Here is a 15,503-nt window from a genome sequence, read left to right on the forward strand (position 1 = left end):
GGCTGAGAGATCAAGCCAGATTTGGGCTTGAAGTTTCCAGTGGATTCATGGTAGTTTTCGACTTTGGCCATAGCTCTTTCCATGGATAAGCCAGGAACTTGGCTCTTCGACTTTGGCCATAGCTCTTTCCATGGATAAGCCAGGAAGGAGAAGCCAGGTTAGGGGGTTGAAGAGCAATGAGAAGTGAGGAGATAGAGGCAGCAAGTGTAGACAGTTCTCAGGAAGTTTCTAGTAAAAGGAAGAGAAAAAGGGCATCAAGTGACTGAGAATATGATTGAATTCTCAAAAAGCAAAAAGGAAAGAAGGATTTGCAGTGTGACAGTTATCTCCTTTTCACAGGTGAGGAAACTGAGGCTTGGAGAAGCTGGGTCTCTCTTCTAGTCAATATGTGAGAGAGACTAAATTTGAACCTGTTCAGGGCAACACAGAGGAAAGCTCAGTACAAAGCATTCTGGAAGCTCAAGGGCGTGTGCGGCTAGCTCCCTGACTCTGGGCTCTGAGGAGCCACAGACACTCTGAGCCCTCTGCTCACCCACACATCCTCCTTCAGGGAGGGCCCATTGACGTTCTCATCTTCTCTTCCTGTAGCTTTTCATCATTTTGGTCTTGTCCTTTCTCCAAAGACGAGAGCACCGTAAGCAGAGAGATGATACTTCTCACCTCCTGGGGAACCGCTTTGGAATCATCATGTGAGTTGAGCTAAGGCTGATCTCTACAGCATGGGGCACCCTGTATTTGGGGCCAACACCTATTATAAGGCCAGGATAACACCCCATTACCTCCCCAGCCTTGCCTCATCTCCACCGCTCCTTCCCCTCCCTGCCTCACCCCAGCCAAGCTCTGGGGGTTCAGAATTGACATCCAAGCCATTGCAGCCTTAGCACCCACGGCTGCCCAAATATGATTAAAACGTCTCAAGGAGGTTCAGCTCACTATGGAAAAGGCCTTCCCAAAGTCAGCACTATGGCTGCCTCAGGAAGCAGGAGGAAGAGAGTTCTTGGTCGGCCACTGGCAGCAGCAAACGTTCGTGCTGGCATGGCAGGTCCCGCTGGACCAGGTGCCTTCAGGGCCGGTTTCTGGCTCTGCCATTCTGAGTCTCTGCACCCCTTCTCACATTTTTTCTTAAGCTCTAATTGCTTGTATCTCTGCCCCCTCACTTTCAATGATTGATGATAATCATGATCATAACGCATATAGCAGTTATCACATGGTGACTGTGACCCAGGCACTGGACCATTTGCTTTGCCTGCATTACTTGGATGAACACTCTTGCCAGCGTAGCATGCTGGAGGTTGTTATCCTCATGTAATGGATGAACAAACTCAGGCCCAGAGAGGTTGAGTGACGTGCCCAGGTCCACACAGCTAATAGGTGACAAGAGCTTTAACTGAGGTCTGGTTCCTATTTACTCTCATTTCCCCTGCACAATAGCCTAAGCAGGCTCATGTGTGTAAACCTGTTCAAGTCTCAGCCTTGGGCTCTGGAGAAGGGAGAGGAAACCATGGTGTCAGGACCAAGTCTAGCGGTGACCTAGGGCTTCAGGGTGACAAATCCACCTGCAATGTCCAGGGACCGCCTGTACCAGTTCTGAGTGGCAGACTCATCCTGGATATCACCTGTTGGAGGGGTCAGCCTCTCCCAAACTGCCAGGTCTGAGCCACACTGGTTGGGACACAGAGGCAGACTCTGCCCTGGGCATTTGACTTGCAGGGCCTGGTGCAGGGCTTCTTAAGAAGTGGGAGCTCTGTATGGGTCATGTCAAACTGCTTTGAATTCAGTTGACAATGGCACCACTCGCTTGCTCCCTGGCCACCTTCCCATCAAAACCCCTGCTTTTCTGAGTAGTTCCAGCCCACCCCCCTCACTCATTAAAAGCCCCTCACATGTGTGTGGCATACCACCGTTTGTCAAGCAGCCCTTCATTTGCCGCCCACGGTGTCTCTGTGACATGAGCAGAGCGGGGCTTGCCATCTGTTTAAAGATACGTAAACAGTCTCACTTATTTCTGAGGCACTACAGGGAGGACTGATTGAATGCAGGTCACTTCAACAAAATGGGTGTCCACGAACATGCAGTGAGCACCTACTCTTTTCAAGGCTCTGTGCTAGGTCCCCACCCCTTGAAGCTTGTAGTTTCCTAGACAAGCAACAATGCAGAGGGGCATGCTAAAACACAGACATGCCCACTTAGTGCTTGGGGGACACAGCAAGGCAGGAGCTAGATGGGCCTGCTGGAAGTGGTCAGAGTAATGGCAGGGGCGGGGACTTCCTGGAAGAGGTGCTCCTTGAGCTGAGCCTTGAAAGTGAAGATGAGCAAGACTAAGGGGGTATGAGGTGAGATCCAGATCCTGCCTCCAGATCCCTACCTCCACGTGTAGCTCCCCAGTGCCATCCTGAGTTTTCATCAAAGCCACATCAGATGGCATTTCAATGGGAAAGTATTCTCTTCTTTCCAAATGTGATTGCTTACTTTGATGTAGACAAAGTATTTTGGTCAGAAGAAGAAACAGCTATCCTGTAAAGTTTGTTTATGTAAAAGGAAAAGAAAGGATTTTTGTAAAGTTACAGAGATTTCACAGAAACTGGCAAGGCCGGCCTCATGGTAACTGGAACTTTGAGATGGGCATCTCTGGGAGACTGATTTTATTTGTGCCTCCTTGTGTCACAGGAGCCCCTCAGCACCACTTTACTATTGTCCTCTCTGCTGTCTGACTTTATAATATGACTTAGGATTTCTGCTTCCCTAAAATCTCCACTTGCCTCTAGCGCTGACTCTGATTCCAACTTGCCATGATTTTCCAGAACAGAATTTTAACAGCTAACTGGCTCATGTCCTCAGGGTGTGAAACTCTTATACGAGACCGGGCGTCTGATTGGCCCATCCAAAGTCAGGTGGTCACCCCTGGTCCAATCAGCTGTGGCCAGGAAGGGACGCTTGCGTGGAACCAGCACAGCCAATGAGTCCCAGACCTTCCCAGGGATATTGGAACTCTCACAGGGGCCGGGTATGGGGCAGGCTCCCCAAGCCTGTCTAGGACATACTCCTCATTTTGATCTCTCGAGACATACTGCTTGTGTCTCTCATAAATGAAACCCATCCCATTTTTTTTGTTGTTGTCATGGCTGTTGGTGTCCTTGCTTGTGTCCCCCTCCCCACACCCTTTCCCCTAAGGCTCCTCAAGGGCAAAGATTTTTTGTCTTCCTCACCTCAGTACCCTGAATCCATGCCTACCCCTAGAATTGGCACCGAGGGCCTCAGACAATGTCAGCTGAAATGAACAATTTGCTACCCGATAATCCCGCCTCAGGGTGGGGTTGCTATTTTGGAGGCTATTGGTGGGAATGAGCCACTCTCTGGCCTCACAAGCTGTTTCTCTTGTTCACAGACCTCTGGACTTTGTGGGCACCTTTAGAAACCGATGGTCTTATGGAATCGCCTTTGGGGCCACAGCCAATAAAGTCATGTTCTTGTTCTCAGAAGGGTACCAGCCCTTACATATCCCTCAGTGGGCACAAGGTAAGGGCTGCCTCATACCTGCTGGGAATTTTGTCATGGCAAGTCTTGCTCTCAGAGACTGCCTGGCCGGGGTTCCCTGGGATCAGGAAATAAACTTTGTGAGCAGTCAGTGTTCCCCACCTGTTACTTGCCCCAGGAAAATGCCTAGCCCACCAGGTCTCAAAGCTTATTTATGGGGCTTTCCCCCAGTGAGATTCAGAGCTCCTTTAGACTTAGAACAAAGGCTCAGAAAGTAGGTTCACCATCACCTACCCCAAAAATCTCTCCTAAGTCTTAGCCATTGCTGCCTTCTTGATATCAACAAGCCGTAGGATTCCTCCTCGCAGAACAATGCTTACTTCTTTGTCCCTTGGCCTGAGGTCTCGTCATTCCCCATGACTCATGTTCTCCCTGAAGGATCAACTCTAATTTACAGATTCAGCCATCCTAATACAATGACTCCAAACCTCTCTGTCCAGCCCGGCTCTCTCTCAGGGCCTCCATAGCTATATGATCAAATACCTACCAATGCCTCATTAGTCTTTAGGGAAATGCAAATTAAAACTGAAATGATATACCACCACATACCTCTTTAATGTATACAATTTGATAAATTTTGACAAATGTTTATATCCATGAAATCATTACCACAATCAAGATAAGGAGCCCCTTAAGTCTCCTTGTCCCCTTTTGAAATCTCTCCTTCCCACTACCCTCACTACCCTCATCACTGATCTTTTTCCAGAATTTTATATAAATGGGATCATACAGAATGTACTTGTGTGTGTGTGTGTGTGTGTGTGTGTGTGTGTGTGTGTACGGGTGTGACCTTCTTTCACACAGCATAGTTATTTTGAGATTCATACATATTTAACGTGTGCCAGAAATTCATTCTTTTTTCTTCTGCGTGGCACTCCACTATATGGAGAAATCAGAATTTGTGTGCGCATTCATCTCTTGATGGACATTTGATTTATTTGCAGATTTTGGCTACTGCAAATAAAGCTGCTGTGAACATTTGTGTACAAATCTTTGTGTGTAGCTGTGCTTCCATTTTTCCTGGGTAAGTGCCTATGAGTGGAATGGCTGGATCGTACACATCATGTAGTAGATCATACTTAAAAAATTTTTTTTAATGTTTATTTATATTTTGAGAGAGAGACAGAGACAGACCACGAGCGGGGAAGGGCAGAGAGAGAGGGAGACACAGAACCCAAAGCAGGCTCCAGGCTCTGAGCTGTCAGCACAGAGCCCGATGCGGGGCTCAAACTCAGAACTGTGAGATCACGACCTGAGTGGAAGTTGGACGCTTAACCGACTAAGCCACCCAGGCGCCCCCTAGATCATACTTTTTAAAGAAATTGTCAAACTGTTTTCCAAAGTAATGGTTCCATTTTAGATTACCACCATCACTTATGTGAGACTTCCCGTTTTTCTCTCTCCTTAGCAACACGTGGTCAGTCTTTTTATTTTTTACTTACATTTTTGTTGTTGTCAGTCTCTCTAACATTTTTTTTAATTTGAGTAGAGTTAACATGCAATGTTAAATTAGCTTGAGGTGTTCAAGACAGTGATTCAACATCTCTCTGTTATGCTCTGCTCACCGCAAATGTGGAGGTGTAATTTGTCACTGTACAACACTATTATAATATCACTGACTATATTCCCTATGCGGTGCCTTTTTGTTCCTATGACTTATTCATTCCCATACTGACAGCCTGGAAGTCCCTTTTACCCATTTTGTCCATCCCTCCACCCCACCCCCCTCTGGCAGCCATCAGTTTGTTCTCTGTAAATATAGGTCTGATGCTGTTTGTTGAAGAAATAATACATGTTGGTGAGGATGTAGAGAAAAAAGGACTCTCATTCGCTGTTGATAGGAATGCAAACTGGTATAGCTACTGTGGAAAACGGTATAGAGGTTCCTAAAAAATTAAAAATAGAACTACCATATGACCCAGTAATCCCATTACTAGGTATTTACCCAAAGAAAATGAAAACGTTGGGGTGCCTGGGTTGGTGAGTTGAGCATCTGACTCTTGATTTTGGCCCAGGTTGTGATCCCAGAGTTGTGATATCAAGCCCTGCAGCAGGCTCTGCATGGAGCATGGAGCCTGCTTGAGAGTCTCTCTCACCCCCCTCAGCCCCTCTTCCCTGCTCACATTTTCTCTCTCTAAAATAAAACAAAAAAATCTAAACACTAATTTGAAAAAATGTAAGCACTCTATGTTTATTGCAATATTATTTACAGTAGCCAAAAATATAAGCAACCTAAGTGTTCATTGATAGAGGAATGGATAAAGAAGATGTTTTATACACACACACACACACACACACACACACACACACACACACAATGGAATACTACTCAGCCATAAAAAGAATGAAATCTTGCCATTTGCAACAACATGGATGGATCTAGAGGGTATTTATTCTAAGCGAAATAGGTCAGAGGAAAACAAATACCATATCATTTCACCCATATGTAGAATCTAAATACCAAATGAGTAGACAAAGTCTTTTTAATCTTAGCCATTTTAAGAGGGATGTAGTGATGTCTTATCGTGGTTTTAATTTGCATTTTCATGACTGGTAATGCTGATCATATTTTGATGTGCTTTTTGCTATCCCTGTAGCTCTTTGGTGACATGTCCAAATCACTTTCCTTATTTATAAAAATTAGGTTTTTTATTTTCTTCTGAGTTTTGATAGTTCTTTAATCTGTACACGAGTCCTTTATCAGACGTGAGAATTGCATTTGCTCCTAGTCTGTAGCTTGTTTTTTCATTCTACCAACAATTTCTTTTGAAAAGTTGCCTTAAAATTTTGATGAAATCTAATTTATTCATTTTATTTTATGGCTCACGCTTATGGTGTCATAGAAGAAATCTTTGCCTAATACAAGATCACTTAGATTTTCTCCTATGTTTTTTCTAGAAGTTTTATAGTCTTACGATATTTTGCTTTTAGGTCTGTGATACATTTTGAGTTAATTTTTTGCATGTAGTGTGAGGTATCGATTGAAGTTTTTTTGGTTTTGTTTTTTTTGTTTTTGCCTTTGGTTTTCCATTTTTTCCAGCACTGCTTATTTCAGAAACTTGTCCTTTGCCCACAAAATTGCCTTTGGACCTTTGTCAGCGTCGATTGGCTCCATAAGTATGGGTCTGTTTCTGGACTCTGTTCTGGACCCTGATCTGCAGTGTGTGAGGGTTCTAATTTCTGCACATCCTCACACACTAATTTCTATTTTGAAAACAGTTATAGCCATCTTAGTACAGGTGAAGTAGTATCTAATTACTGTCTTGATTTGCATTTCCCTAAAGACTAATGCTGTTGAGCATCTAGCTGGGTCAGAATATCATTTCTTGGTTCGTGGCTCTAGATTCCTCTCTTTTGTTTTCATGAAGTGATTATATAGATGTATCCTCCTAACATCCTCATACTTTCCGAGTCTGCCTCTTGCCTCTGCTTTTTGTCTGGACCCCCTGTTTCCCAGCTCCTAGTGTTCCTGTCCTTGTCATCTTGGAGTCTTCTTGTCTGCCTCCACGGGCGGCTCGGTCCGGGTATTGCAGCTTTGGTCTCTTGTATCTCCTGGCAGTTTGGGGTTCTTCTGTTCTTGGGCCTTCCTCCGCTTCCTCCTACTTCAGGTGTTGATACCAAATGGTCTCGAGACCTGACTTTGTTGTAGATGCTGTCTGCAGGTGTGGGTTGTGCCATTCTAGTTGCTCTGTCTGCTTCTAGGGCAGAGGCACTTCTGGCAGATTACAAGATGATACTGTCATGGCTTCCATCCTCACAGAAAGTATTCCTTCCATGTCGTCCTTCCCTGCCAGCCTCCCACCCCTCACAGTCACATAAATACTCACCAGCCCCAACCAGCCATTTCCCATCCTCTGAGTGAGGAACGCCCTCCCTTCCCTTCTTCTTTCCATCTTACAAACTCCTGCTTATACTTCCTGGCCTTGTTGTATGTCACCACTTCCCTTCCCCGACCCAGACCCCAGGTGAAGTCAGTGGCTTCCTCTCCTTGTCCCCACAGCAGATTGAATATGCCTCTGTTAACACATCACTCACCTTCCTCCCTGTCTTCTCTACTGGACTGTAAACACCTCAGAAAGCAAGAGGCTTCTTCATTCCAACTGCAGCCTTAGTGCCTGGCCCCAGGCCCAGCTCAAAGCAGGCACTTTGTAAAGATCCTCTTGCATGAGTAGGTTTTCCTGGATCTTATTAGATCCTCTGAGAGCTAGTCAGTGGCAGAATGAATCTTATCACTGCCTCGTTTAGAGAGTATGTGATAGTTACAAGTTTTGTACACACACACACACACACACACACACACACACACATCACCACTCTTCATGTTGCTATGGTGGCCTTAGTCTCAGTGATTGCTGTTTGTCCACTTATGGGGCCTGTCTCTGCACATCACAGTGTGAGCTAGCCAAGGGCAGGGACCAAATATTCTTCATCTCAGTAGTTAGCCAGGGCCTGGCGTGGAACAGGTCCCAGGAAGGGTCTGTTGCAAGAATGAAAGACATTTGTCCATTCCTCTTTACCGAGCTGGGGCTTGTCCACTCACCTCCTTGGGACCTGAGACCTGTGACAGGAAGTGGGCGTAAAGCCCTGTATCTTTGTTGCAACACCCCTGAGCCTGTGAGAAGAGAACTCACAGGATCTCTGGCCCTGTCTCCCCCAGCCTTTGTGCTTCTGATTGGAGGCATGGAAGTCGGCCTGTCTCACTTCCCCTTCTTTGCCTGCCTCTCGTCGGAGTTCCGGCTGGTCAGCTCCATCCTTGGCTTCAGCTACTCTCTGATCTGGTAAGACGGACGCTGCGTGTCTGCCCTCCTGTGACTCCTTTGCCGTGGCTGCACTCTGGACAAAGGGCTGGAGGTGACCCGAGAGCTCCCCTTGGGGGGTGACTTTGCCCAGAACTGAGGCCCAGGATGGGCAGGTGGAGTGACTGGTCCCAGGTCCCACAGTGGCGTCTCCCTGGGACTGCATGTAAGGCTGCAGGAGGTCAGGCATTCTTTCTGCTTCACAGGCCACTCGCGGTTAGAATATTCCAGAAGTCGGAGATGTAGAAAACTTATTTTTCTGTCAACTGCCCACGGTCCCACTGGGGGATGTAGGAGACCCATTTGGACGCTTCTTCTCTGTGCTGTCATGTCTCCCCTGGGAGCCCAGGAGAAAGTGCATGTGCCTTAACTTGGCATTTGGGGCCACTGCAGTCTGGCCTCCCCTGTCTGTCCATCCCTAACAGTCTCTAGCACACACCTCCAGTCACACCAGACTCCTGCGTTCCTTCATCCACCTGCTTATTCACTCAGCAAACATGCCGTTATATCCCTGCTATGGGCCAGGGAAAACACTGGAGAACAAGACGGACTCTTGTGGATCATGCATTCTGGCCTCTTTGCCTATATGTTGTTATTCTCCCCTGTGGGTTATCTTCCCTGACTTGGTCCATTGACAGATCCATGCTCATCCTTCATGGATCACCAACCCCACAGATGGAGAACTTCTTGACCCTCCTGTTGATTTCTGTGCTCTCAGCACTGGCCCCAGATCCAGCATGGAGCCGGTCCCAGGAATCCTTGCTGACTGAGTCCTCCCACGAGCACTCTGCTTTCTAGCCCCTGTCCCCCTTACTGAGCTGGTTCTCCTGCTGCAGCACTTTGTGTGAGGCAGGGGTCCTCCGGCCCAGTGTGTGGGCCACTGGAGGGGGCTCACCAGCACCTGACACACCATGGCTACCATTCTTAAGTTTGTAAACAGCTTGCTTTATAAAATTAAAAGAGAGGGTATCTGGGGTTAGACCTGGGGTAATACCATCTTCCGGCCTCTGACAAACCTTTGACCTGGGGACGAATGGGTGGTGGGAATCACTCAGCAGCTTGTGCATCTTGGGAGATGAATCAAGCTTGACTATGGCCAGGAGTGTGTGTCTCGTGGGGCTAAAGCCTTGAGGCTCATTCCTCAGGGCAGTGTTTCCAGACAAGGCCAGTCCCACCAGAAGGAGCATCAACACCAGTCAGGAGACCTGAGCCTTGGTCCTGGCTCTGGGTGTGACTCTGGACAAATTCCTTTCCCTCTCTGGGGTCCGATGAGGGCAGGGAGGAGGAGATCACTCAGGGTCTTTGCTCCGCTGTATGGATTCCAGCATTGTGTCCTATACAAGGACATGTTAAGTGTATTTGGTGCGTGCACTTCGGCACAAATAGGGTGCTCAGTCTGGGTGGGGTGTACACAGAGGCCTGGCAACCAGCCCTCCTAAGGAGTAAGAAAAGAGGAGGTAGCTCCAGGCTGATGGGATCTGGGCTTCTTCCCAGGGGCTGTGCTGGGAGGGACCACAGTGCTCCAAGCCTTGTTTTTGTCCTACAGGTTTGCTGTCACCATCCTTTACATCATACAGTGTCCCCATGGGCAGGTGAGTCCCTGCTGAACTATGTTTAGAGCATTCAGTCCTATCACCACGACCAGTTTGCTGCGTGACATTGGACAAGCCTCTGCCACTCTCTGGGCCTCAAGCTCCTTCGTATGACCGAAAGGAGAGCTGGAGCCATTCATGATGCTTCCATTTGCATAGCATCTTATGTTCATCAGGATGCTCATTCACAGACAGATGTTCTCTCAGTTGATGTTCACAGCAGCCCCTCGAGGTAGGGAACCTCTCAGCAGACCTATTCTACAGGTGAGGAAACTGAGGCCCAAGTTTATTAAGTAACTCTTAAGAAATAACAGATTTGAGAGTTGACACCAGGTCTGGTTGACTACAAAGTTCATTTCTTTTTTTTTTTTAATTTTTTAAGTTTGTTCATTTATTTTGAGAGAGAGAGAGAAGGAGGGAGGGGCAGAGAGAGAATCCCAAGCAGGCTCCACACTGTCAGTGCAGAGTGCTATGTCGGGCTTGAACTCACGAACTGTGAGATCATGACCTGAGCCGAAATCAAGAGTCACATGTCTAGCTGACTGAGCCATGCAGGCACCCCTAATTTTCTTTAATGTTTTCTTTAATGTTTAATGAGGGGCATAGAGAGAGGGAGACACAGAATCTGAAGCAGGTTCCAGGCTGCCAGCTGTCAGCACAGAGCCCGACACGGGGCTCGAACTCACAAACCATGAGATCGTGACCTAACTGAAGTTGGACGCTTAACCAACTGAGGCACCCAGACACCCTCCAAAGCTCATTTCTTTCCACTCCTTCATGTAGCTTAAGTTTCTCTGTCTATAAAATGGAAGTCTCAGACTGGATGAACATTCCAGCTTTATCATGCATTGTCCTCAGAACTGGGGTAAACTATTTCATCCGTTTAACCTTGTACACCAGAAAAAGGAAAAAGATGAAAGACTGAGTCACACTGCATCTATAAGGGTTACTGGGCAGGTAGGGGGAGCACCAGGAGGTCACCTGGGCCAGGAGCCTTGCCAAAACCTCTCCCAGACTTGAGTAACCTTGGCGGATTACAGGGCGTGATGGAGAGTGGGGGAGCTGGACTGGAAAATGAACTTGGGGGCTGGGACTTCTCTCTGCATCTCTGGGCTGGGATTAAGAACATTCTGGCATACCTCTACCCAAAAAGATGCCCTCCTTCACTCTGCTCACAGTGCCCGAAATTCCAGATCACAGGCATTTTCTTTGGTGTCTTGGAGAGCTTCCAGTCTTCCCGGGGTTCTTTTGAACTTCAGAACATTCATGGTTAATTGAAAGAGAGGGCAGGGCCTCACTTCTGTGCTCAGAATCACTAATGTTAAGAACCGCAGTGTGCTGGGTGTTCTAGGCTCAGTCCCCCAAATTAACTACTGCATAGTTCAAGGTGCTTCAAGGCACTTTGAAGGGTGTTAGTACCTCCACAGTTCACTGGTAAGAAAGTGAGGCTCAGGGGCTAACGGGACTTGCTAGTTAAAAATCATGGAACTGGAACCCAGACTAAGGTAATAGTAAAGATTTCACTTCATGTTCTCAAATGAAGAATGTTCATGGAAACATTAGATATAAAAATGAGATGTTGAACAGGCTAAAATGTCCTAATATTAGGAGAGACTCTAAAGTTGATTCATCTAAATAGTGTCCTGTTATGCAGCATTAAAAGTGATGTTTGTGAATAATTCATAACCACATGGGGAGATGATTATGATCTAGACAGACCTATGTATTTGGTATAATATCAATTTATAACAGATAGAGATGTAAGGGTAGATACAGAGGAAAGACACTGGAATATTGGCAGTGGCGATATCTGATGTTTAAGTGGTTAACATATATTGGAGAGGAAGATGAAGGGGAGATACGAGCCCCCACATCTCAGCATGTCTGTGTCCCACACCCAAACATCACAACATCAAAACCCTACTCCCCATGGGGGCAAGTACTCTGGAAACGTAAAAAACATGAAACCAACTAGTAAATTGTGAAAAATAAGCTACAATATTGTTTGTCTTAAAACAGTGAAAAAACCCACTTTTTTCTTTCATTAAAATGGAACTAAAATCGTAGAAAAACTATGAGCACCATTTTGAGAGACCCATATTCCCAGAAACTTGTGTTGCTGCCAACATGATGGCAGTTATGGGACCCTCTTCCCCCTTCTTTCCTCCCTTCCTCCCTCCCTTCCTCCCTCCCTTCCTCCCTCCCTTCCTCCCTCCCTTCTTTCCTCCCTCCCCCCTCCCTTCCTTCCTCCCTTCCTTCCTCCCTTCCTTCCTCCCTTCCTTCCTTCCTTTCTTCCTCCCTTATTTCCTCCCTCCCTCCCTTCCTCCATTCTTTCCTCCCTCCCTCCCTTCCTTTCTCCCTTCTTTCCTCCCTCCCTCCCTCCCTTCCTTCCTTCCTTCCTTGCTTCCTTTCTTCCTCCCTTCTTTCCTCCCTCCCTCCCTTCCTCCCTCCCTTCCTCCATTCTTTCCTCCCTCCCTCCCTTCCTTCCTCCCTTCTTTCCTCCCTCCCTCCCTTCCTCCTTTCCTCCCTTATTTCCCCCCTCCCTTCCTTCCTTCCTCCCCTCCTCCCTCGCTCCCTTCCTTCCTCCCTTCTTTCCTCCCTCCCTCCCTTCCTCCCTTCCTCCCTTCCTCCCTTCCTCCCTCACTCTCTCCGTTCCTCCCTTCCTCCCTCCCTCCCTCCCTTCCTCCCTTCTTTCCTCCCTCCGTCCCTTCCTCCCTTCCTCCCTTCTTTCCTCCCTTCCTTCCTTCCTTCCTTCCTTCCTGCCTTCCTTCTTTCCTTCCTCTCTGTTTCTCCTTCTCTCCACATGTCTCTCCCTCTCTCTCATCTGCAGCCCTCTGCTCTGTCTCCCCTCCTCACCCCTCTTTCTCTCCTTCTCTCTGTTGTATATATTTTCCAAAAGCATCATTTAATAACTAATCAGAAAAAGCTGTGAAAGCCCTTCTTATAAAACAAAATGGGTTGCTAGAGGGGTTGTGGGCGGGGTGATCATCTAAATGGGTAAGGGGCATTAAGGAATCTACTCCTGAAATCATTCTTGCACCATATGCTAACTTGGATGTAAATTAAACAATAAATAAATTTTTTAAAAATGGGGGCGCTGGGATTCACACCCAGGGCTGCTGGACTCTAGGCCCACTGCTCAGGCGGGGGTGTGGGGCTGGGGGAGCAGAACATTGATCACTGACCGCCAAGCCCTGGGAAGGTGGGCTTGGTGAGAGCGGGCCCGGCAGGCAGATTCCTGTCCACAGCTTCCCGGGCAGCCTGGCCCTGCCCCGCCTAGAGCCCAGGCTCCATGCTCTGCTTCTGTTGCAGTTTTTGGGGAAGTACGAGACCGTCATGTTCTACTGGCCCTCACTGCTGTGCCTGGCCTTCCTGCTGGGCCGCTTCCTTCACATGTTTGTCAAGTCGCTGAGGGTCCACCTGGGCTGGGAGCTGCAGATGGTGAGTACTGAGTATGAGCACCGTATGTGCACTGGCAGGTCTAGTCTTCACAGCAGCCGTGTGAGGCAGGTGCTATTTTTACTTCTCCCATTCTGCATGAAGAGACGTGGACCGAGAAAGGTGAGTTGTGTCGCCCGAGGTCATGTCGCCAGCCTGGAGCGGAGCCAGACCTGGAGCCAGAGAGTTTGGTTGTCGAGGCTCTCTCTTAACCCCTGTGCTCAATCTAAAAGAGCAGCTTTACCCAGATTCCTGCCCTCTGTGACGATAACCCGTCAAAGGGACCGAAACCCTAACAAGGATCTGTGAGCCCCAGCATACACCTCTCTGTTTTCTCACAGGAAGAAAAGCCTTTCCTGGAAGTTCACCAGGCGGAGCATGTCAAGCGGCTCCTGAGGAAGGCCCCCCTGCAGTAAGCCCCCCTGTGCTTCATTCCCCCCTCCCCGTCCCCCTCCCTCCTTCCTCCCCCCCCCCCCCCCCACCCAGGTATTTGTGCCAGTGTTGATGAGCCCGGACAGTGCGGGAGACCCTGAGATGACTGGATGGGCACATTAGTCAGGACTCTTGTTTGCTGATGACAGAAACTCAGCTCAAACTAGATTAAAGAGAAAAAGCAAACGTGTGGCCTTTCATAATTAAAAACTCTAGAAGTGGTCGGTTCCGATGCAGACGGATCCAGTGGCTTCACTGATATCAGAACCAGGGCTGGTTTCCTCATTTTCTCTTAGCTCTGCTTTGATCTGTGTTAGCGCTGTAGTTAGGTGGGCTTCCTCCCCGTGGTGGCCCTCAGAATCTCTAAGCTTGTACCCTCCCGGTTTAAGATCACAGGAAAGAGAAACTTTCCTTTCTAGTAATTCAAACCAAACTTCTATGAGTGGGTTTCATGGAGTTGCATCAGACCACATGCATTCCCAGAACCAATTACTGTGGCTAGGTGATTAGAGTAAATGGATCGTTAAGCCTGTCATATGTTCATCTTTGGAACTAGGAAGTTGTTCAGCCTCACTTAAGCGGTAGGACTGAGGGGAGGGAGCAGGTTCCCAGAGAAACAGTGCAGGGGCTGTTACCAATACCAGGGGACATAGCTCATGGCCAAGCAAAAGCAGTGGTCAACCCTATCCCTGCCACTGCCACTGTGTACAAGGGGATAAGCCCCACAAAAGGGATGTGTCTAATCCAGAGTCATACAGTGGCAAAGCTAGTACTTTGGTTAGAAGTACGTTGAGTTACATGTAGCAGAAAATGCAAAATAACAGTGGGACACAGAAGAGGGAGATTTATTTCTTTCTCATATAAAAGAATTCTGGAGGCAGGTAGTTCATACTGACCCTGAACTGCCCACCACGGGAACTTACTGGTCATCTGTCTTTCTGCTCCAGCTCTTAGTAACGGTCATCATGAAGGCTGTCCACAGTCCAAGACAGATGCTGGGGTGGGCTCCAGCTTGGATCAGCCACCATGTCTGCGTTTCAGACAGCAGGCAGGCGAAAAGAGAGAGGGCAATGGGGTCCCTCCCAGCTGCGTGAATTATACCTCAGCACCCTCCCCCAAACTGCCACATCTGGTGACATCTGATTGGCCTGTGCTTAATCTTAGTCACTCTAGCTGTAAGAGAGATCAGGAACCATAGCCCTTTAGTTTGGTGAATTGCTGTACTGAATAAAACTGAGTCTCTGTTCTTAAGAATAAGGGGAGAATGAAAACTGGACTCTACCAGGATGTTCTTTTTCTTCACTAAATTCTAAGGTGAAGCAGAGGTTATTTTCAGAAGAACCAGGCATTTGTTTACCAACCACAGCCTCTCTTTTCTGTTATTTATTCATTCACAGGGAGACTAAAAAGTCCTGGTTCCAAACCAGGGTGTATGAGTGGGACCCCTGCTTTCAGTTCCCAAGCAGAATGATTGGAACCACTGTGTTGGCTTTCATATGCCTGTACCTTGTAAGTAGATCCAAGCAAACCCTTTTCTATTTTATAAGTGGGATGGGGTTAGGGCAGGGCTTATTCTTTAAAAGCTGGGTCAAAATTGAGTCTGTAAATAAAAGAAGTACATTTTTTTGACCACCATTTTTACTCCAAGGACACTTTTACCCACATGGTGAATAACTAATAAATATAATTGAATTATTTATGGAGACTTCCG

The 15,503-nt window shown here is 47.6% G+C and overlaps 1 protein-coding gene across 4 annotated transcripts in view; it reads left to right on the plus strand.

Moving 5' to 3' along the window:
• Positions 1-15,503, plus strand: part of LOC123592900 (stimulated by retinoic acid gene 6 protein-like) — a 63,582-nt gene that overhangs the window by 26,452 nt on the left and 21,627 nt on the right. For all 4 annotated transcript variants that reach the window (XM_045468332.1, XM_045468334.1, XM_045468333.1 and 1 more), the window contains 7 exons: positions 589-689; positions 3,386-3,516; positions 8,192-8,312; positions 9,877-9,922; positions 13,235-13,363; positions 13,702-13,772; positions 15,190-15,301. In XM_045468332.1, coding sequence (XP_045324288.1) covers positions 589-689; positions 3,386-3,516; positions 8,192-8,312; positions 9,877-9,922; positions 13,235-13,363; positions 13,702-13,772; positions 15,190-15,301 — 711 coding nt within the window. The remainder of the gene's footprint in view (positions 1-588; positions 690-3,385; positions 3,517-8,191; positions 8,313-9,876; positions 9,923-13,234; positions 13,364-13,701; positions 13,773-15,189; positions 15,302-15,503) is intronic.

This window comes from Leopardus geoffroyi, chromosome D4 (assembly GCF_018350155.1).
Source record: "Leopardus geoffroyi isolate Oge1 chromosome D4, O.geoffroyi_Oge1_pat1.0, whole genome shotgun sequence".
Taxonomy (NCBI): domain Eukaryota; kingdom Metazoa; phylum Chordata; class Mammalia; order Carnivora; family Felidae; genus Leopardus; species Leopardus geoffroyi.